Raw genomic sequence first — 23,700 nt, forward strand, 5'->3', positions numbered from 1 at the left:
TCACATCAAAGAGATAAATTATAAAACTACACTTAACGTACCTAATAATGATGTTAATTTGATGTTGTAAATATTTTCGTTATATTTTATAATTTATTTAAACTTAACATAGTTTGACTTTGGAAGATACATTTTTTTTTTGTATTTTAGGATGGAGGGCCCATTTGTCAGTTTCGTTGCTGTCCTTGTCAGTTTAGGATGGAGCAGCCGTCAGCCCGTCACCAGCAGGATCCAGTCACTCACCATCCTACTCGCCCCCCACTACTCTTCCTCCTCCAACCTCCCTTCCCCTCTTCCTCCATCGCCTCGCGGTGGCAGCGACTGCTCCCCCACCCGCACGCACGCCATGAGCATAAAGCCGTCGCGCGCCCACACGCCCTTGTCATCTCCATCGTTTCCCTTTCCAAATTCAACGCCGCGGCAGGGAGCAGGCATGGTCACCTCCCTGACCCGTTGAGCCGTCAATTCTGTCCCGCCCTGCTATTTCTTCAGCTGCCGATCGAGGGGCCGGGGAGGCGCATTGCCTCCGCTTCCACCGAGAGGGCCTCGCCTGACCGGCTCCCGGCGCCGCCTTGGCCTCCATGACGTGCGCGCGCGCCGAGGACGCCATCTCGCCCGCCGCCGCCGCCGCCGCGGGCGACGACGACGATGTGTCGGCTGCCCCGGTGTGAGTGAGACTCCCCTTGGTCTGATGCGTTTGTTGTCTTGTTCGTCCTGCTGAATCTTTCTTGGACTGTGCGAATGTCATGCTTCTGCGTGTTCCAGTTCCAGGGGCGGCTTGATCCAGAAGGTGGCTGCCGGCGGCGGCGGGCGGAGATCGGCCGGCTTAGCGCGCTCGCTGCAGCGCTCGGCACATCTGGCGACCGGGGACGGCGACGCTCTGGCGCCGGCGCCGGAGGCCAGTTGCTCCGGGGTAAGCTCTCGGTTGACTTGCTTCTTCCTCCAATTGGCGCGGCGTTCACCCTGCACAAAATTCACAATTTTTGTCTGGATTCGGTACGGCATTGCTGAGAAAAAAAGTTGAAAGTGTTTTCCCGCACAAAATTCACAATTTTTCAGTCATAGGACACAACATTTCAGCATAAGCATCGTAAGCCAAATTTCAGCATAAGCGAACAGGGTGTTATTTTTTTTCGGTGGGCAAAAGCGAGATTTTAACGGCAAGCGTAGCAAAGTTGTTGTCCTCTCGCGAGTGCGTGCCGTGGTGCGGAGGGCACTGTCGGCTTCGGCCGTACTGTGTGTTCCCCTGCGCACTTCATGGGGGGGACCTGGATGCTGGATGAACTGTCCCTTACCTCCCTTGTCCCTACTTCCCATTGATTAGCAGTCTGTTAAGTCAACCAACAATCTTGTTGCTTATTGGTTCTTCGATTTGGTTTCTTCCCAGCGAATTAATGTGGCAGTGATTGTTTTTTTCGGTTTACTCGTTTGTAGGATGGGATAGGTAAGAGCAATGGTGGTGGGAAGTGGGAAGATAGCCACAGGATGCGGCAGTACAGGTCGCAGCTCGAGCAGGAGGTGGGTGATCCTCTTGAGCCCTGTGATTTGTTTCTCGCTATGCTGTAATGGTGTCACCTGATGTGGTTTACCAACCCTGTGAAAATCGTGCAGGTCAAGAAATTGCAGAGGCAGCTTGAAGAAGAGGTCGATCTGCATGTGGCTTTGGCGGATGCTGTTACACAAAATACTGCGCCTCTATTGAAGTCTTCTATGAATCTTCCACACAAGGTGTGGGCTTGCATAACTCTAGCGATTAATTTCACATGTTTCCTTGTGCTTATTCGATGTCATCTCCTAGCCAGTTAATGCATTCAGTGACCACGCTCGTTGAACCTTTCGTTCTGCAGGCACAGGAGCTACTGATTAACATCGCCTCCTTGGAGACTACCGTTTCAAAGCTTGAAAAGGAGCTAAATGATCTGTACTACCAGCTTTGTCACGAAAGGAATGAAAGGTTACTTGCTGAAAATAATCAGGGATGCTTGCCGTCTACATCCTCAGATGAGCACCAATCATTGTCAACTTGCACGTGTACTTGGGAAGAAGTAAGTATCATCTGAGTAAATTTTTTGTTAGCTTCTTTCTGCTATGGGAATCACTGATAGCTTCTTGATTACCAATCTTAGCACATATCATCGTTGAGAGATTTGAAGTTTGGGGGGTCTGAATCAATGAGGTCAACGAGACAGGACTTATTCCCTGAGCTTGAAGATGACCAGGATATGGGAGAAGATCCTGAAGGTCAACAGATGGTTTCTTTAAACAGGCTGCTAGAAAAGCACCGAGATTCTTCTTTGAATAGACTTCTTGAAAAGCACCGGGATGAAGAGGTCCCTTTCATGCCTACCTTACCTCTATAGTTTTAAGAACCAACTTTGGAACATATTAGAGTATCAATAATTTGTTTATCTTTCAGCAGATGCAAGAATCATGCTCCATGGAAAATGAAGGCAATGAAGATGAGCAGCCTGACGCCTTATCCTTTGAACAGTCCATTCTAAAGATAACTAGCATGAAAGGAGGGAATCTTTGGAGCGACCCAAATGAGCTCTCCGAGGAGATGGTTCACTGCATGAGAAACATTTTCCTACGCTTATCTGAATCCTTGAAGATATCGCCGAAGGCATCTTCTGATTGTTCATCTTCCTCAGCGGAGCGTCTATCAGGCTCCACATTAGCATCTTTCTCAGATTCATCCATAATGCCTTCAATGCTGCAGAGTCCTTCAGTTGATTCTAACCACAACGACGAGACAATGAAGGAAGTCAGGAACTTTGATCCATATAAAGTTAATGGAAAGGAAACCCGAAGAGATATAGGAAACTATCGTTCAGCAGCTGAAGTATCTTGGATGTCTGTTGGAAAGGATCAACTCGAATATGCATCTGAAGCTCTAAAGAAGTTCAGGTTTGCTGCTGCAACCTTGGCTAAACCTATGAGTCCTCCTAGATATATCACATGTTTACAAACTGTAGAAATGTTAGTGCATATATACATAATTTTTTTCTGAACGAACGGGCACGAGACTGTGCACCATTTCTATTAATATAGGAGGAGTGCATATATACATAATTGTTAGCATACGATGTAGACTTTTAAATTTTGTTTAACCTTGTTAATGCTCTAAAAGAATACGCAGACAATTGAACCAGTCTAGGGATTTGGATTGGGGAACAAAAGGATGCTCTATTCTTGTCCGCTTGCAGTAAAGGAATTAGTTTCAAAATTGATTTGCGTCTATTTTTCTCTCATGTTGAGCCGTTAAAGAACTCCTGTCAGCATGAAATTTGCTAGTATGTGAATGAATTGTGGAACAGTCTTTTCCGTCTCCATTTTGACACACTTCTTGTGGTTTATGTTACATTTCTGACCCTGGATCTTAAAAACTGCCAATGAAAGTTAGCGTATCTTAGTCGGTGTTTGGATGAGGAGGCCACTCTTGGAATTGAAAGATTTTGATCCAAATCCTCCGTATTCAAACAAGAACTTATGAATTAGTGAATCCCCTACATCTCACAACAAACATATTCTTCGCTTTTTTTAAATTTGCATGGTGCGAATGCTGCTGCCCTACATTCTAGACCATGTGTACTGTGTTAGTTTGTTATTTTGAATGCAGGTGATATACTGATATTTAAGCACGGATTTTTTTTGCTCAATATTTTGCAGATTTCTAGTGGAACAGTTGTCAAAGGTTAATCCTAGCTGTATGAATCGTGATCAGCGGCTAGCCTTTTGGATTAACTTATACAATGCTTTGATAATGCATGTAAGTATGACCTGGTTACTTAAGATGCTGGCTTTGCAGACAAGGACAGGAATTAAATTTCTGTTTATAATTGGAAATAGTAACTCGTTTCAATTCATTGCATCTGTCCTCAACATTAAGTGTCATGCACTCACCAATTGCTTACCGTGGCATTTTTTTATCGGAATCTATTAGGCGTATTTGGCATATGGAGTACCTCGAAATGACATCAAGCTTTTTTCTCTAATGCAAAAGGTTTGAGCAGTATATCTTCTGCTGTTAGTCTAAGATCATACATCGGACTGTTAATCGTGTGAAATGTGCAGGCTTGTTACACAGTTGGTGGCCAGTCCTTCAGTGCAGCGGAAATAGAGTTTGTGATTCTAAAGATGAAGACTCCAGTGCATCGGCCCCAACTTGTATAACTTGTTTCTCCATCCTAGTCTTCGCCTTCTGGGTTTTATTGTCTTGTCTCTTATTTTGCTTTTGCTTTCTTTCAGTCTTTGATGTTGGCTCTGAATAAGTTCAAGATTACTGAGGATCACAAGAAGTACTCAATCGATGAATTTGAACCCCTTTTGTTGTTTGGACTTAGCTGTGGAATGTTCTCTTCTCCTGCTGTAAGTATGCCTGCTAATCTTACTCCTGTTAAGATGTGCATGTGCTTCAGCAAATTCGTCACTTAATAAGTTGTTGGACAAACTAGAGCCATGCTTGTCCTTCAGTGTGCTATCCTTGTCCTAACCAAGACCTGGCATCCTTCAGATTTCTTTGTCCAATTTATCGTTACTTGAGCTGGATGGTTATAAGATTGCTAAAACTAAGTTATCTATATCCACGTTGCTGGGTCACCCTGTTGTGGTACAGGTACGTATTTTCTCCGCCGCAAATGTCAGGCAGGAGCTCCAGGAATCTTTGAGAGACTATATTCAAGCGACTGTTGGTACAAATGACAAAGGGAAACTGCTTATTCCAAAGTTAGTGCAGAGCTATGCCAAGGGAGCTGTTGAAGACTCTCTGCTTGCAGACTGGATCTGCCATCACCTTGCTCCTGATCAAGCTGCAGTCATCCGAGATTCTTCTTCACAGAGGAAGCAGCGGCTTCTTGGATTTCGAGGTTTCACTGTTCTCGCATTTGACTCGAAGTTTCGGTACCTCTTCTTGCCTGACAGCAGTGGCTCTCAGAAGCTAGAGGCAAAACAATCTTACAAACTTCCTGAGCCGTGTTCAAAATAGATAATAAAAACTCAGTTGGTATATTTGGGCCATAATACCATTCTTTGCATACCGGGACATGGGATTGGTGGTTGTATATGATGTAAATTTTGAAGAAGGAAAGTATATCATTCAACCAAGCTCAGAGATAGCTTGGAATTGCCGTGTTTGCAAAATCGGATCCTCTCTGCAGAGTTGGTGAGAATTTGGGGTTGTATTGTTTTTTTTCGTATTCACTTGCCTTTCATACTGAAGATAAACATCCTTTTGTTGTTTCTTTTTTTTTTTCTGCATACCTTTTTTCTCTTTTTCTTTTAAGCTCTGTATTCAATTGGTCTGTAACTTCTGCACAAATAAAAACTCGACTTGCGGGGGGTTATGACGGCCCCCGGGTTTTCCGTTAAGAAGAAGGATCTTCTCACACAGATCGAGAAAACCCCCGAACCCCCGCTCCCATCCTGACGCAGGAGGTGCCGTAACCCTGTGAGAACTGGGTCGGAGCCTTCCACTGCGCTTTGGCACATGGGGACGGGCGAGGGGATTTTTTTAACCTCAGCCTAAAATCCGCTCCCACGGGGAGTCGAACCCAGAACCTGAGGAGTGCCACTGGGTCACCTAACCGTTTGAGCTAGACGCCCTTTGGCACTTCTGCACAAATAAAGGTGGTGAGCAGTCTTTACTTTGGTTTCTCTGCATAACTGATCTGCAATTGATCTGTAACTTTCTGCATACCTATATGATACGTTTTCATTGCAAATCTTCACTTTGGTTTCTCTGCTTGAATGGGGTGAGAAGTCTGCACATAGCGGTTGGTGGTGTTTACTACTCCTACTCATGTCAATCTCTTATATTCTTCTTCTTAATGCATGCTGTACCTGGTCTGAAAGGGTTTTGTCTCCCTCCATTTTGCACCTAAATATAAAATATTGTCAAGGATAATATTTTTTTTGGAAAACATCTTTTGTGTGTGATTTCTACACACACAAAAGTACAATTCCTTTTGTACTTATTGTTTAGTGAGCATGTAACCTTTTAGGTGTAAATTAAATCCTTAATAGTGAGGACGAGTAAAACACATGCTGTACACTGTAAATAAAATCCAACATCCTCAGGAGCTGCTAAACCTTAAAATTATGTTAAAACCTCTGCTTTTGAAATTGTTACCAATTTATCTGTGATGGATATTTTTCGCATCCCAAATTTCGGAGGTTGCAGATTGCTAGGCAAAAAAGTTGTCGGTGTGCATGGATTCTGTTTGTTGTGCTAGCAAAAAAATTATAATCCTAGGGTTGATTAAAGAAATGCTAGCAAAAAGCAACATAAGTCTGGAACACAAAGCGCAAACCCAAACAGCAATCTGAGCACAAGCATTAAACCAATTAGAATTTACTTTAGAAGAGTTCCACGAAACCAAGAACCGGACAAAGCCAAAGAAAGACGAATCAAATGCATCTAGCTTTATTTTCCATCAATTTGAATATTCATACAAATTATATTTTCGCATATATGCAAATAGATTGACAAAAAAAAAATGGTCCCATCATCCATCGCCTCACATGTAGTAAACGATAATGATATACACACTACCAACCTGCTGGCATTATTATTTTTGGGACCACACCTTTTCTGATTTCCAAGTTGGGGAAAAACATTCAGTAAAGCAATTGAATGGGTCATTACAGAATCAAACTGAAACTCAAGGTTTCCGTGGGAATTTGGAGAAATCCGAGCATCGTCTCTCCATGTACGCATTCTTCCCTTCCTTTGCTTCCTCAGTGCCGTAGAATATCAGGGTGGCAATCCCGCCAAGCTCCTGCAGCAGCGGCGTCGTCACTCGGCAGTAGTTCACCACACAAAACAGAAGCTTAAATTGGCTTTGGCAAGCTATAGCTGATGGACATGCCGATCTTCAGCCTCCTTCAGAGCTTCCGACATGGCAGTCTCTCGGCTCTCAGCAACTGCAGCACTAGCATGCGCTTCATTGAGCTGCACCTGGAGCATCCGGTTGAAGATCTCGGCTTCCTCGGCTCAATGGAGGCAGCTTCTCAGTTCCAAGGCTTGCCAGTCATACTACTCATTCAGAGCAAGCAGGTACGTGGTCAAGTGCACCACGGTAGGACTGTCCTCTTGCGCATCTCGCCCTTGCAAGGCCTCCATGAGAGCCTTCCATGCTCGTCGATTCTTATCCAAAGGTGGAAAGTGTAACAGAACCGACCAATTTATAAGAGCACAAGTACGAAAGCAATCACCAAAGTGATCAACCCGTCATACTTGAACCCATATAAACCCGGTAGTCAACTGAAACCACGAAGGATTTCAAACCAACTTGCATACAACCAAGATCACAGTAATTCAACATAACAAGCCACATGTTACATCCATTTCATAAGTAGTTCACAAGTAATTCATACACCAGAGTACACATAGTTATTACAAAACGAGTTCACAAATAGCGGAAGCAAAGTAGTTTGAGACCATCACACACACTTAGTTCAAATACAAGCTAGCTCCATAGTCATATCCAGCAAAAGCAGTAAGATAAGATAACGTAGATGATCATGCCCATGATCTAGTCTTCATCCCCCGCAGGGTGAAGACAATACTTGCAGTAGCCGTTATAGAGCACATCATCTGCAACAAGGGGGAAATAAACCCTGAGTGTGAGAATGTACTCAGCTAGACTTACCCGTCGTAAACCAGAAATAAATGACACCAAGGAGTATGCAAAGCTTTATCGGTGGATCTTGCTTGACAACCATTTTGCATAAAAGCTTTAGTGATATGAGAACATAATTTACATTATTAGTAAGCAGCAAATTATCCAAATTAACATATCAACTAGATTAGCACCTATACTAGAGCAAGCAATTGATTAACTCCAAACATTAGTAACCATATCTGGTATAATGTTGTATCATCATCATCATCGATTTAACCATCAAGTTCCATTAAGTGCATCTACGTTGCCGCTGCTCAGTCAAGTTCTCACTATCCAGGAGAGACGGCGATTCGAATCGATTCCTATCTAGCTGGAGGGGTATTCCTAACACAAACCCAGGCATACCGCGTGAAGGCAGCCATAGGTCACCTTTGGTACATCTCAGGAATCACGGCTCCGAGCAGCGCCGCACCCTCAGGGAGTCCACTCTGCCAGGTGGTCAATCTCACCTCGGACTTACGCCAATAGCTCCCCGCACGTCCTTACTACCGCCAGGGTGTGCACTTTCACTTCTCGGTCTTCCGGCCAGAGTTGAGCTACTCGGCTTCGCGGTCGGAACAAGTTATCCGACCAACTAAGTGATAGGCATGCGTTCAACATGACATGAGGATGTACAGCGAATCGGTCCTTAACCGACACAGACGGGGATAGATCCACACCCAAGACCTCCTTGCCTTGTTGCTTCTCTATCGACATCCCGCCCGGTCACAATTCATTATTAACACATGGTTATCTTCCACGATAGCAAATATAGCCAACCGTGACCGGACATCATTCTAACTTGCAGGTGATAGGAAATCACCTGACTTTTACTGGTCTAAGCATGGCTAAGCTTTGATTCGCTCCTGGACCTAAATAGGATTCAGGATACGTATACTGGCCAAGGAATAGATATATATGCAACAAGTGTTTGCATTCAATTCCTATCACTTAATGCATCAACAAATAAAGATACTCAAAGTAACCATTTTCAAAACATAGGAGACTTAGAATGCTCCGAGGCTTGCCTTTCAGAAAAGACGAAGGTTGGTGATCGGGACACTCAAGAACTTCTTCGTCGGCTCCTTCTTCGGGTGTCTGCACCTCCTGCTCCTGAGCTTGCTGCTGCTCCTCCGGAAGTACTTTCTCGAATTCCAGAAGCGTGACTCCCTCTGGAACACCTATTGCATGCATATGCATAGTATAAGAATCATGCATGCACAAGAGATGGAAGGTGATGATGAAATGTACAGCCATGTATGAATGGACGCATGAAAAACATAATGATACAAGATTAACATCGATTTTACCGAGTAGGTGCATATCTCTTTTAGAAAATAAGAACGGCACACTCACCAAGTTCTAATAACATAAGATAAAGTTGTTCATCTTCAGTAAGAGTTCTAGCACCTGCAACTAATAATTTATCTTAATTAGCCTAGCATCTAAATCATCACATCAACTCATATAAAGCAAATAAGTCATTCACTGTACTCAACAGTTTTTAGGCTGCAAATAGCAGCTACAAGTTTGATCCATAACTGGAGTTCTACAGGTCCCAATACTATGATTTAAGACTTTATGGAAAGCTTATAAAATTGTCTACAACTTTCATTTAATCACCAAAGTCTAATTCAAACTCAAACTAGGTCACCCAGACTGATCTTGCAAAACTGTCCACGGATTTCAGAGAGCAGGCAGTTGGGAGTGCTGTCTTCCAACTGACATAACTCTCAAACTACTAGGCCAAATGTCTTGAAATTTTAACACAAGCTAGATAAACAAGTTTCCTACAACTTTGTTATTGACCACTTTCCCAGCAACCCAATTTATCATGGTGAACTTTATAAAGTTCCCAGAACTGTGCAGAAGACACAACACAACAAATAATTATTAACTTACGTTGTAAACATACAAACGGGTAAAACCAACTTTACTAACTCATCATACATGTTGAAAGAACACCAGAAAACATAGTGTCCATTCCTAAATAAATTATTTTCATGCCTTTAATAATTTATTTAGAGACTTAGGTTAAATAATAAACATATGTCCAAAGTGTATCGAAAATTCCACAACAATTACGGTAGCTTATACATGTCTCCAATGGACTACTACATAAATTTCACATCATTTGAACAAGTATCACATCCTACACCAAAATAACAAGGCATAAAGGCTTTAAAATGGCATAAATAGGAAACCATAGTGAAAAGTGTCAAGCAATAGATTTTATATTTTTTCTAGCATCCATAAGGTACTAAGACACCCTAAAACAAATTTTATGGTCATTGGATTCATAAATAAATTACTAAAATTGACACAAGGATCATCCGATGATAAAAGGAAAATCTATAAATCAAAAACCATACATGCACTGACTCTCAAATTTTTACTAGAGCTTCTACTAATCAAGAAGAGCTCACCCACAAAATTTCATAATTTTTGGAGCACAGGAACTCAAGATATAATTTAAACAAATTTGCATGCATTTAAAAACACATTTCAAGTTTCAAATTAATTCATCCAAAACTTCCACTACAAGTGTTAATGTTATATTTTTCATAAATACTACACTTCACCATGATCCTAACAAAATTTTAACCACATAATTTGGATCTACCAAACTTCAGTTATCAAATTTACAAAACTGGATTCAAAATTGAACAAATGCACTAGATTTCAGAAGCCAAGTCACTGACGCTCGGGACCCACACGTCAGTGGACCCCGCATGCCAGCGGCACTAAAACAGGGGAACCACGCTGCGATGGCGCGGAAACGGCGTAGCTCGCCAGCGGTGATGTCTCCGGTGAAACCAGGGCCACCGTCGTGCTCACCACGACGAGCCGCACCCGTGGGTGCCTAGGGTTCGGTCTCTACCGGCGTCTACCTACAGCGACGACGTGCACGGCGGATGGCGGTGAGGCCTTGGCGGAACTCCGGCGATGGCAAGCCCCCATTGCTCCACCCAAGCTCAATATGAGCTACACGGGTTCACAGTGAAGCTATCCAAGAAGAGAAAGGGGAAATGGGGAGCCTCCAGTGCTCCGACCACGGTGAGCTCGATCTCCGATGAGGTCGAGTCACGGCGGCGGCGGATTCAGCGAATGTGCCATCTACTCAGCTCGATAGGCTCTACTATAGGGTGGATGAGGTAGAGGAGATGGTGGGGAAGCTGTGGGTGAGATGGAGCGAGACGAGACGCGGTGGTGAGCACGCGGGAGCTCGACGGAAGCAATGGTGCTTCGCCACGGGGAAGAAGAAATGTGACCTCAACCATGACTCACCGGCTCAACGGTGAGGTGGACGCGCTAAAGGGGACTACGGTGCTGTCGCGGGCTAGCTAGAGCGAGCAATGACACGATGGCGAGGGTGCACGGACTTGGCGCGGCAATGGCAACGGCGACGGCTTTGCTGCTGCGAAGGCGAAGGCAAAGGAGAACGCCAGAGTGAAGTGCGAGCAAGGAGGAGCCACGGGCGAGCGCTGCGGGATGAAGTGCCATGCCAAGGCCCAACGTGGCCTAGCTACTCAGGACGCCGGCAACGCACGGCGTACACGCGGCACGGATGTTCTGAAACTGCCAGTGCACTGTAGACTCGATTCAGTGAAACCGATGGAGCCTGACAGTGAGTTTTCGTCGATCATTAACTCCTAAACCGTGATGATCTAGCTCTAGGTGAAGTTGACAAAGTTGGAGATTGAAGTGAGGACTACAACTTTTCCAATTGGAACTTGAGCTGGTTTAGCCTGGTTAGGGAGATACAAAGCTCCAAACAATGATACATGAATCTGAAAATCAGTTCCAGGACTTAGAATTTTTCAGAGTTTCTAAAAAGATCCCAAAACTGACTTGTGGGCCCTTTTTGAGCATGTTCTGCACATTTTCATGAGATGGTCATAAAATAACTTTTGTTCCTTAGATAATTTGCTACAACTTTACTTTAGGGTGCTCAAACATACAAACAATCTAAGTTGTACTTTTTAAACAGTCAAACATAAGAGCTCTAGGGTCAACACAAGTCAAACTACCACTTGGAAACTTAATTAGGCAAAATGACCAACATGAACATTGTTCCTAATGACATTCTAAGTATAACTAAGGTATTTTAGTTACCCACATTCTTCACTTGCACTCAATCACCCATGATCATGAAGCATACATACAATGAAACTTAAAAGAACAATAGCATGTTTCACATATTTCATAGCGATGTTTCATATAGAAATGCTTATGCATGAATGAATGATGCTTATGAATGAGATGATGATGCACATGCTCATGTGATGCAAGTGTTTTAGTGCAACCATAACACTAAGGTGTTACAACCCTCCCCCTTATAAAAATCTCGCCCTGAGATTTGAAAAGCGTACCATTTTGAATAAAAGGTTGGGTATACATCCTTTAAATAATCTTCTCGCTCCCACGTTGCATCGCTCTCACTACCTTGGTTACTCCACATAACCTTGTAAAACTTGACCACATGGTTCTGGGTTACTCTCTCTCTGGTATCAATAACCTGCACTGGCCTTTCTTCATAGGATAGGTCTGATTTCAACTTGATATTTCTAAGTGAAACTCTTTCTTCGGGAACACGAAGACATTTCTTCAATTGAGATACATGAAAAACATAAAGATAGCTCTCATCTCGTAAGGTAACTCTATCTTGTAAGCTACATTCCCACTCTTTTCTATGATCGGATATGGGCCTACATACCTAGGTGCAAGCTTCCTTTTTACTCCGAATCGCTGCACACCTTTCATCAGTGATACCTTCAGATAAACATGATCACCTACTTCAAACTCAATGGACTTTCTTCTTTTATCCGCATAGCTTTTCTGCCTAGCTTGAGTGGCTTTCATATGTTTTTGGATAGTACAAACTTGTTGTTCAGCCTCTTCGATGAAATCAATGCCGTAGTATCTCCTTTCTCTAGGTTCAACCCAGTTCAAAGGAGTTCTACACTTACGGCCATACAATGCTTCAAACGGGGCCATCTTGATGCTTTCTTGATAACTATTATTATAGGAAAATTCAGCCAAGGGTAACCACTTATCCCATGAACCTTTGGATGATATGACACAAGCCCTTAACATGTCTTCCAATATTTGATTCACTCGCTCCGTCTGTCCGGAGGTTTGTGGATGATAAGCAGAACTTCTCACTAAGTTGGTGCCTAACATCTTGTGCAAATGTTCCCAAAAACGAGCGGTGAACTGAGGTCCTCTATCAGATACAATGGTTCTAGGAACACCATGGAGACGTACTATCTGGTTAAAATATAACTCAGCATAGTCACTTGGGCGATAGTCAATTCTGACTGGTATGAAATGAGCAGACTTTGTTAAGCGATCCACTATTACCCATATGGAATTAAAATTCTTTTGGGTAGGGGGAAGCCCAACAATGAAATCCATACTAATCTCTTCCTATTTCCATCCTAGTATAGACAATGGTTGTAGAAGTCCAGCAGACTTCATGTGAATTGCTTTGACTCTACAACAATTATCGCACCTTGCAACATAGGCTGCGATTTCTTTCTTCATCTTGGTCCACCAAAATCGAGATTTCAAATCTTGATATATTTTGCTACTTCCCGGGTGGATAGATAACTTGGATGAGTGAGCTTCTTCTAAGATTTGGTTTCTAAGCTCTTTGTCCTTTAGTACAACAAGTATATCCTTAAACCATAGAACACCCTTCTCATCAACACGAAAGTGTTTTGTCTCTTGTTCCTTCATCTTCCTTTTGATATGGAACACACCCACATCGGTTTTCTGAAGCTCGATGATTTTACTTTCCAGAGAGCAACTAAGGGTAATACTGTGCAACACAGTAGGATGTAACAGATGTACCAAATGATAATCTGCTTCCAAGAGAGAATTGCAATGAGATTTTCTACTCAAAGCATCGGCAACAACATTTGCTTTACCCGGATGATAATGAACTTCTAAGTTATAATCTTTAATCAACTCTAGCCATCTTCTCTGTCTCATGTTCAATTCTGGTTGAGTGAAGATATACTTGAGACTTTTATGATTGGTATAAATATGACACATGTTACCGAGCAGGTAATGCCTCCAAATCTTTAAAGCATGAACAACAACAGCTAACTCAAGATCATGAGTTGGATAATTGGCTTCATGCTTCCTTAGCTGACGTGAGGCATAGGCGATAACTCAGCCTTCCTGCATAAGGACATATCCTAAACCAGTACCTGATGCATCACAAAACACATCAAAAGGTTTCTCGATATCAGGTTGTGCCAAAACATGAGCTGATGTCAACAAGGTCCTTAAAGTGCAAAAAGCAGTCTCACACTCCGAAGTCCAAACAAACTTCACATCTTTTTGAAGCAACCTGGTCATGGGCTTGGCTACCTTAGAGAAATCCGACATGAATCGACGATAATATCCAGCCAAACCAAGGAAACTTCTAACCTCATGCACTGAAGTTGGTGCTTTCCAATCCATGACTTCTTGCACCTTAGACGGATCAACCGAAATCCCTTCATTGGATAACACATGACCCAAGAAAGGTACTTTCTTAAGCCAAAACTCACATTTACTGAACTTGGCATAAAGCTTATGTTCTCGTAGCCTAGATAAAACAACTCTCAGATGCTCGGCATGTTCTTCAGCATTTGCGGAAAAGATCAAGATGTCATCAATGAAGACAACTACAAATTTGTCTAGTTCCTCCATGAATATTGAATTCATCAGATATACGAAGTATGCAGGAGCATTGGTCAGGCCGAAAGACATAACAAGATACTCATACAACCCATATCTGGTGGAGAAAGCGGTCTTAGGCACATCCTACGGTCTAATCTTTATCTGATGATAACCAGATCTCAAATTAATTTTGGAAAATACCTTTGCCTTAGACAATTGATTAAACAAATATCAATACGGGGCAGTGGGTACTTGTTCTTGATTGTGACAGCATTGAGTGGACGATAATCCACACACATGCGCAATGACTTGTCCTTCTTCTTCACAAATATAGCAGAACAACTCTAGGAAGAAGCACTAGGTCGGATAAGACCTTTCTCTAACAGATCTTGTAACTGGACTTTAAGCTCTGCTAACTCATTAGGCGGCATCCTATAAGGCCTCCTAGAAATAGGTGTAGTACCCAGCACTAACTCGATCTTGAACTCGATATCTCGATCAGGCGGTAAACCAGGTAAATCATTAGGAAATACATCTGGAAATTCACACACTACTGGAACGTCCTCAATCCTTGGGGTCTGGATAACATTAGCAGTGTTGTGGAGTTATAGCTCTCTGGGAAGTGGCACTAGAAAAGCCTCCTTACTGATAGGATCCCTTAACATAACGACCCTAGTGGAAGTATCAATGAGCACTCCATGACCGCTCATCCACTTCATTCCCAAGATTACATCTATCCCTAATCCCGGCAAAACTACCATATCGGCTGTAAACACTCGTCCCTCAATTTCGATACTCACACCCAGCACTATTTGATTAGTCGAAATATTACTTCCAGCTGCACTAATGCAATAACTACCCGAGGATACTGTAATTACCTTCTGATTGTATTTTGATGCAAAAGCTAGACTCATAAATGAATGCGAAGCACCAGAATCAAATAGTACAACTACCGGTGCACTGTAGACTCGATTCAGTGAAACCGATGGAGCCTGACAACGAGTTTTCGTCGATCATTAACTCCTAAACCGTGATGATCTAGCTCTAGGTGAAGTTGACAAAGTTGGAGATTGAAGTGAGGACTACAACTTTTCCAATTGGAACTTGAGATGGTTCGGCCTGGTTAGGGAGATACAAAGCTCCAAACAATGATACATGAAACTGAAAATCAGTTCCAGGACTTAGAATTTTGCATAGTTTCTAAAAAGATCCCAAAACTAACTTGTGGGCCCTTTTTGAGCATGTTCTGCATATTTTCATGAGATGGTCATAAAATAACTTTTGTTCCTTAGATAATTTGCTACAACTTTACTTTAGGGTGCTTAGACATGCAAACACTCTAAGTTGTACTTTTTAAATAGTCAAACATAAGAGCTCTAGGGTCAACACAAGTCAAACTACCACTTGGAAACTTAATTAGGCAAAATGACCAACATGAACATTGTTCCTAATGACATTCTAAGTATAACTAAGGTATTTTAGTTACCCACATTCATCACTTGCACTCAATCACCCATGATCATGAAGCATACATACAATGAAACTTAAAAGAACAATAGCATGTTTCATATGTTTCATAGCGATGTTTCATATAGAAATGCTTATGCATGAATGAATGATGCTTATGAATGAGATGATGATGCACATGCTCATGTGATGCAAGTGTTTTAGTGCAACCATAACACTGAGGTGTTACAGAAAGAACCACATGGGGGTACAGGCAATGGGCTCCTCATAGATCTGGCAGAGGTACCACAAGGCTTTGCGGGCCACAACCTGGTAGGTGTCAGTGAAGCTAAACCCAGTTGCGATCATACTCTAGGCTTCAGTAAGGTTGGGGAACTCCTCACTCTTCCTGATGTAGACGGTAACCTCACACCGCTCGGTGCCCTGCTCCTCATACTCATAGCCCTCATACTCGGGACGATCTTTGACTCTGAGCTTTTGCAGGGTGGCATGCAGGATTTTGGGAAACCCCTCAACGTTCAGGTAGTAACTACTAACCCAGGCGCCTGCCATTTCTAGCGATGGTGGTGAGGAAGGCTGAGCGAAAAGCTGGCTCAAGGAAAAGCTAAGCTAGCTAAAGTGCGCCGAGTGGTGGTACCAATGGCTAAGCCAGGCTCTACTTATAAAGGCAGAGCGCTCAGTGGCCCTGGCGCGGTTCACCAGGGTTCCCGCGTGGGATCACTACAACAAATCAACCAAATTTCCGTGCGTTCGAGGCGAGCGACGTGCGATGCCATCACTGACTAGTACGACTATAGGGCAAGGGTCCGACAAGAGCACATAAAAGGGGTATGGGAAGAAATGTGGGTCACGATAGGCGTGAACCTCGGGCGAACACAAAACACAAAGCCACCATGTAGACCTAACTCTGAACAGGGATGAGTCGTTTGTGCATGAATATGACACATGTGACACCTATGTAAGCGTATCTGCAAGCAATACGAGCTCTACAATACACAAACAGATATGCATGAATGCACATCCTATATGTCCTTCCACTGTTGCCAACATATAAGACAACCGTTCTCAGATTTTTGGCATATCGTTCTCTCCCTGTAACTAGTCGATACTATCGAACTATGCTCGAGTCAGTGTACCTACAGGAAATTGATTAAGCCTACCTAAGTCAACAGAGTGCCATCTATCCTGGATATATAACCATAGTAATAGGGCTACTTATATAACTGCGCATGCAAACGTCCTAACTTTTTACAAAAATAGGTTGTCAAATTTTAGTTTAGAAAAGGTTTTCGAAGCCTTATTTCCTCATTTGCGCTCTAATACCACCTATGGTAGAACAGCCTAATCTAATACCTCACAGGAGCGCTTGTCTTCCATTAGACACTAAGCACTCAAGGGAGAACACCAAATTACGCAGTTCCGTCGGGCACACCCCAGGGGAGAACTCGAAAATCCACATTTTTGCCATCAGGATCACAAATGAGAGAATAAAGCTTACATCATTTAACCATTTCTTACATCACTTTTAATACAACATCAGAGTATAATATTTATTATTGTAATAGCGGAATGTAATCATGTTATTAGAGTTATGAACAATTTAAAATTGACAGCGGAATATAAAACACGTGATCAAAATTATAGCGGAAATAAACATCTATTCATAGCATGATGAAACATTCATAATTGAACTATGACAACATATTGTAAGCTTTCATTTATAAAAACATTTGGTGAGAGTTGTAAGTAAAAACTACGATCGCAGCGTAAAGGAAACCCTATCTGAGCCCACCAGGAGGAATCCACACACAAGAGTCAGTTCTCGCATCCACCTGTCACCTGCAACAGGGGGAATAAAACCCTGAGTACTCAATTATACTCAGCAAGACTTACTCGACAGGAGAAAAGAAAAGACTCCAAGGATATGCAAGGCTATTTGGCTTGTGGGTTTATTGCATTTGCAGAAAGCATTACTAAGCGTGCGTCCTTATATGCGATTTTTATTAATAGCCGCATTGGTTCATTAACTAACCATTCTATGTAAGCACCTGTGCTACTTTCAAGCAGGTGGTAAGCAATCAAATTTCCTTTTTCCATCTTCCATCTTTTATCTTTCAGTTCTTACTACGATGCTAAACCATAGACAAGCCGTACTGGATTTCTTGACGATTCGCGAATCAATGCCCCCAGCTGGGTACCCCGAAAACACAAGCCCCGCTTGTACCCCAGGCACAAGCAGGACCAACCTATCACTCTCCTGTCCTGGGTGTCTAGGTCCCCATCCAAACTGGGACTCCAAGCCCCTACCCCCGAGTCCCGGACTCAGTGCGGTGCAAGGACCTCCTCCACCAAAATAAAACCCTAACAGTCGGTCCAGAAAGAGCCGGATCCATGACAAGAGGGCAACAAGTCTTTCAAGCGCCCATATACAAGTATGTGCTCGAGATAATAAGTCTATGACCTACCTAGAGCCTTATGCAATGATCGGTCCTTAACCGACCAGACAGGGAAAGCAGTGTAACCAAGTCATGCTCCGCATCCACGGCGACACAACCTCTTACACCCACCAATACCCAAACCATATCTCTACCCGGTCACCATTTTCCTTTCCACCATTTATATTTTCCAAGTGATAATAGTCAAATAAAATATTTCCTATCTCTCACGAGTGACAGGCAATCACTCGACTTCTATCGAAGTCCTGTAGCATAGCATTCTACACGATCCTGTCATACTAGTAAGACTCATAGGATAAAGATATATATGCAAGAGAGTTTCATTGAACTCCTTAAAACTTAATGCAGAAATATAATTTAAACTGCTGAAAAGTAGGGGTTATGCACCGGGGCTTGCCTGGGTAAGATATATTAAAAAGTTAGTATCCGCATCTTCAGATCATCCACATCATCTGAATAGAAAGCCTATTGCATCATCTCCTAGAGAGAATACCATTACACCATCTTCGGATTCCCAATCATCATTCAATTGATCAGTTGACCCATCATCGTACCTATATGATATGCATTGATACAAATGCATAGATGTAAATAATCAACGACAGCCGAAATACTTAGAAACTTGATCACGCCTCACAAGCTAACGAGATAGCTCTAACGCTGGTCTACATATCCATGTTGTTGAATAAGACGTTATTTCCAACAAATGTTTTAGTTATACAAACCCAAGTTGTTTCTTTATTCCGTTCTATCAATTTAATCATTATTTGATGTGCCCCGGGAGCCGGTGGAAATGAACCACCCCGCCGGGTCTGGACCTTCGATGGCTACCCTAGAGCCAGCGGAAACAGGTTGCCCTACTCCGTCTGAGCCCTCGGCGGTGCCTCCAGAGTCGGTGGGAGGAGGCCGTTTTGATTTGTCTGAGCCCTCCAAGCTGAGGGAGGGCTCGAAGTGGCAATGTGCCGACGAGGCGTAGCAGGGGTCGGGCAAGCCGACCCCAAAACATCCTCGTATGATGGCATCAAGGTGAGTCAAGAGTTTTTGTCATCCTTTTGTCCTAACAAATTTTTGCCATGAAGTGACCGCCATGTCCCTTGTAGCGTCGGAGGATGTGGGACTCTCCTATGGCTTGCTCTAAAAAAGATCCTCCTCGGCAAACATGCCAGGAGCCGCATTGGTGGATGGCGTGAGTGGTGTCAGGGTGGCCACGGCGTCGACCGGGGAGGCACAGCCGATGGTTGTGTCCATGGGAGAACAGGCAAAGGAGGCACGGCTAAAGCCGCCATCCGTGTAGGTGGCCATGTCTACGGTGGGGCAGACGAAAGGGGGCGCACCCAAGGCATCCTTTGTGGATGTGGCAATAGAGTAGGCCTCCGTGTCTGCGTCACCTGCCCCCTCTATCGCTAGAGGAGCCGCTCTGGAGGAGCTGCCGCTGCCAGACAGGTCAGCGCCACTTGAGGTCGACACGGGGACATCCTGGTCTCTGGTCTAGGTGGCTGCCCTTGATGAAGCGGTAGAGGAGAGGGAATGGGGGAGCATCCGCACGGAGCTTAGGGATGCAGTTCGCGCCCTGACCACCATGCTGGGCTCGACGCGCGACATTGTCGCACCGATTGGCTAGGTATGATATGACCGTGCTTCTGACCCATGTTCTCTTTCCGCGCCTCTAAGTCTTATCTTCTTCATAGGTCCTCGGTGCTCCATAGTCGAGATCGGTCGGGAGGATAGCCTTAGAACCATAGACCATGAAGAATGGCATGTAGCTAGTGGCCCAGCTTGGGGTCGTCCTCAGGCTCCAGAGCACCGCAGGAAGCTCCGTGACCCATCATCTGCCAAACTTGTTCAACCGGTTGAAGATCCTAGGCTTGAGGCCTTGTAGGACCATGCCATTCGCGTACTCGACCTGTCCATTCATGTGGGGGGTGCACCACAGCGACCCAATCGATGCGGATATGGTATTCATCGTAGAATCAGAGGAACTTCTTCTTAGTGAACTGCGTGCCGTTGTCCGTGATAATGGAGTTTGGGACTCCAAAGCGATGGACGATGTCAAGGAAGAACAGCATGGCTTGCTCGGACTTGATCACGGAGATCGGTCGAGCCTCTATCCACTTTGTAAACTTATCTATGGCGACAAGCAAGTGCGTATAGCCCCTGGGTGCCCTCTTGAGGGTCCGACTAGATCGAGCCCCTAGACCACGAATGGCCATGTGATGGGGATTGTTTGGTGTGCTTAGGCCAGCAGGTGGGTCTGCCGAGCGTAGTATTAACACCCTTCACCGATGCGCACAATCGGTTCAACGTCGGCTACTGCGGTCGGGCAGTAGAAGCCTTATCGAAACGCGTTTCTGACCAGGGTCCTAGCAGCGGCAAGGTGCCCATAGACCCTACCATGGATATCACTCAGCAACCTCTTCCCTTGTTCGATGGGGATGCAGCGTTGTAGGATCCTAGTGTGGCTTTGCCTATAGAGCTCGCCCTCAATAAGGACAAAGGACTTGGCGCGATGTGCGAGCCACCGAGCCTCTGTTTTGTCCATCAACAGTGCCTCACAGAGGAGGTAGTCAAGGTAAGGCATCCTCCAGTCGGCTAGAGGGTTGGGCTCTATCTCTGGATCATCATCGAGCTCCATGACTTTGGGGTCAGATGGAGCCGCTGGCTGGTTAGCCCTTGGGCCTAGGGTAGGCAGCCTGTCACTGGTCTATTTCGGCTCCTCGTAGCGGACTGAGGGCTTGTACTGATTGCTGGCAAAGACGACCATCGGCACCGGCTCTCGGCCGGACACTGTTTTCGCCAGTGCGTCGGCCACCTCGTTGAGATGCCTTGGGATGTGATTGAGCTCGAGACCATTGAACTTGTCCCCCAACTGGTGGACTGCTCGGCAATATGCAGTCATCTTGGCATTATGGCTGCTTGATTCCTTCATGACTTGGTTGATGACCAGCTAGGAGTTGCCCCGGACATCAAGCCGTCGGATACCCAACTTGATGGTGATGCATAGGCCGTTGATGAGGTAACTCAACCACATTGTTGGAGGAGGGGAAATTGATGCGAACCATGTACCTCATGCATACCCCGAGGGGCGAAACAAAGACTAGCCCCACGCCGGTGCCTTTCTCCATCAGCGATCCATCGAAGTACATCATCCAGTACTCTTGGTCGATGGCTGCTGGCGGCATTTGGATCTCGGTCCACTCTGCAATGAAATCAGCCAGCACTTGGGACTTGATGGCTGTCCGAGGGGGCATATGAAATGCCTTGACCCATAAGCTCGAGTACCCACTTCGTGATTCTTCCCATGGCATCCCAGTTTTGGATGACCTCACCGAGAGGGAAGGACATCACGACCGTCACCGGATGCGACTCAAAGTAGTGACGCAACTTCCTCTTGGCGATAAGGACAGCGTACAGGAGATTCTAGATTTGGGGGTAGCAGGTCTTGGAATCGGACAAGACCTCACTAATGAAGTATATGGGATGCTATAGTTTGAGGGCGTGTCCTTCTTCTTCTCGCTCCACCACCAGGGCGGCGCTGACCACTTGTGTGGTGGCCGCAATGTAGAGTAGAAGTGGTTCCCTATCATTTGGGGGGGCCAGGATTGGGGCCTTCGTTAGGAGCTGCTTGACCTTGTCAAGTGCCTCCTAGGCCTCAGGCGTCCATTCAAAGTGGTCGGTCTTCTTCAGAAGCTGGTAGAGGGGAGACCTCGTTCGTCGAGGCATGAGATAAAACAGTTGAGCACGGTGAGGCACCTGGTAACTTGTTGTACCCCCTTTATGTTATAAATTGGGCCCATCCTCGTGATGGCCAAGATTTTATTTGGGTTAGCTTCGATGCCATGCTTGGAGACAATAAAACCCAGCAGCATACCCCTTGGGACCTCGAAAACGCACTTCTTGGGGTTGAGCTTGATGCCATTTGCTCGGAGTTTCATGAAGGTCTGCTCTAGGTTGGCTATGACCTAGTCTACCCGTTTGGATTTGACCACAATGTCATCCACGTAGGCCTCAACAGTCTACCCAATGAGATCCCTAAAACAGTTGAGCATGCAATGTTGGTACATAGCCCCTGCGTTCTTTAGGCCGAACAACATTGTGACATAGTAGAACGATCCGAATGGGGGTGATGAAAGATGTCACAAGCTGGTAGGACTCTTTTATCATGATTTGATGGTACCCAGAGTACGCATCAAGGAAGCAAAGGGTTTTGCACCCTGAGGTCGAGTCGACTACTTGGTCTATGCATGGCAAAGGAAATGGATCCTTTGGACACGCTTTGTTGAGACCCATGTAGACAACACACATTCTCCATTTCCCACTCTTTTTTTGTATAAGAACAGGAATGGCTAACCACTCGGGGTGGTGTACCTCCTTGATGAACCCGGCCGCCAAAAGCTTCATAATCTCCTCGCCGATTGGCCCTGCGTTTTTCCTCGTCGAAGCTACGCAGGCGCGGCTTCACCAGCTTGGAGCCTAGCCTGATCTTCAAGGCATGCTCGATGACTTCTCTCAGAATACCTAGCATGTCCGAGGATCTCCACGCAAAGATGTCTCTGTTGGCGTAGAGGAAGTCAGCGAGCACACTTTCCTATTCGGAGGAAAGCGTGGTGCCGATGCGCACCCCTTTGCCCTCAGAGCCACTAGGGTCTATGAGGACCTCCTTGGAGCCCTCTATAGGCTCGGAAGACCTGGCCGACCGCTTGGGGTCGGGCGCTTCTTCGATGACCTCCTCCTTGATGGCCGCAAGCTCTTTGGAGGCGACAATTGCCACGGCGTGTTCGTAGCACTCGACCTCACACTCATAGGCGCGTTGGAAGGAGGTGCCGATGGTGATGACCCGCGTGGACCTGGCATCTTCAACTTCAGATAGGTGTAGTTGGGGACAGCCATGAACTTCGCATAGCATGGATGTCCTAGGATGGCGTGGTAGGTTCCGTGGAACCCAGCCACCTCGAAGGTAAGGGTCTCCCTCCTATAATTGGTTGGATCCCTGAAGGTGATGGGTAGATTGATCTACCCAAGTGGCACGACTTGCTTTCTTGGCACGACGCCGTGGAAAGGCACCCTAGTCGGCCGGATGTGTGCTCAGTCGATGTCCATGGCATCGAGCATTTCAGCGTACATGATGTTGAGGCCGCTGCCTCCATCCATCAGCACCTTGGTGAGCCGCTTCGTGCCGATGATCGGGTCAACCACGAGCGGATATCTTCTTGGCTGTGAGACGCTTTCTGGGTGGTCGGTCCGATCAAAGGTTATGGTGGACTTCGACCATCGGAGGAAGGTAGGCGTGGTCGGCTCAGTCGTATAGACCTCGCAGCGCACAAGCTTCTGGCGGTGCTTGGAGTCGTAGGCCGCCGACCCTCCGAAGATCATGAGACAGCCATCCAGCATCGAAAAGCCACCGTCCTTCCCCTCAGCATCATCTACGGTCGGCTTGGGCTCCT

At 45.1% G+C, this 23,700-nt stretch overlaps 1 protein-coding gene across 2 annotated transcripts; it reads left to right on the forward strand.

Moving 5' to 3' along the window:
• Positions 1-264: 264 nt before the first annotated feature.
• Positions 265-5,352, forward strand: LOC136475706 (uncharacterized). Of its 2 annotated transcripts, XM_066473299.1 has the most exons (13): positions 265-667; positions 766-913; positions 1,435-1,518; positions 1,612-1,728; positions 1,848-2,045; positions 2,127-2,330; positions 2,420-2,623; positions 2,720-2,907; positions 3,670-3,769; positions 3,944-4,003; positions 4,075-4,167; positions 4,249-4,368; positions 4,616-5,352. In XM_066473299.1, the coding sequence occupies exons 1-13, from the start codon at positions 582-584 to the stop codon at positions 4,982-4,984; spliced, it is 1,971 nt and encodes a 656-aa protein (XP_066329396.1). In that variant the 5' UTR covers positions 265-581; the 3' UTR covers positions 4,985-5,352. The 2 variants fall into 2 exon arrangements, with proteins under 2 accessions (XP_066329396.1, XP_066329395.1); XM_066473298.1 differs by having other exon boundaries at positions 2,420-2,907.
• Positions 5,353-23,700: the final 18,348 nt, after the last annotated feature.

Source organism: Miscanthus floridulus, chromosome 8, assembly GCF_019320115.1.
Source record: "Miscanthus floridulus cultivar M001 chromosome 8, ASM1932011v1, whole genome shotgun sequence".
Taxonomy (NCBI): Eukaryota; Viridiplantae; Streptophyta; class Magnoliopsida; order Poales; family Poaceae; genus Miscanthus; species Miscanthus floridulus.

Coding starts and splice junctions, on each gene's coding strand:
- LOC136475706 (XM_066473298.1), top strand. CDS start 582: ATGACGTGCGCGCGCGCCGAGGACGCCATCTCGCCCGCCGCCGCCGCC. Junction 1,519..1,611: donor GGTCGCAGCTCGAGCAGGAG/GTGGGTGATCCT, acceptor AAAATCGTGCAG/GTCAAGAAATTGCAGAGGCA. Junction 4,369..4,615: donor GAATGTTCTCTTCTCCTGCT/GTAAGTATGCCT, acceptor GTTGTGGTACAG/GTACGTATTTTCTCCGCCGC.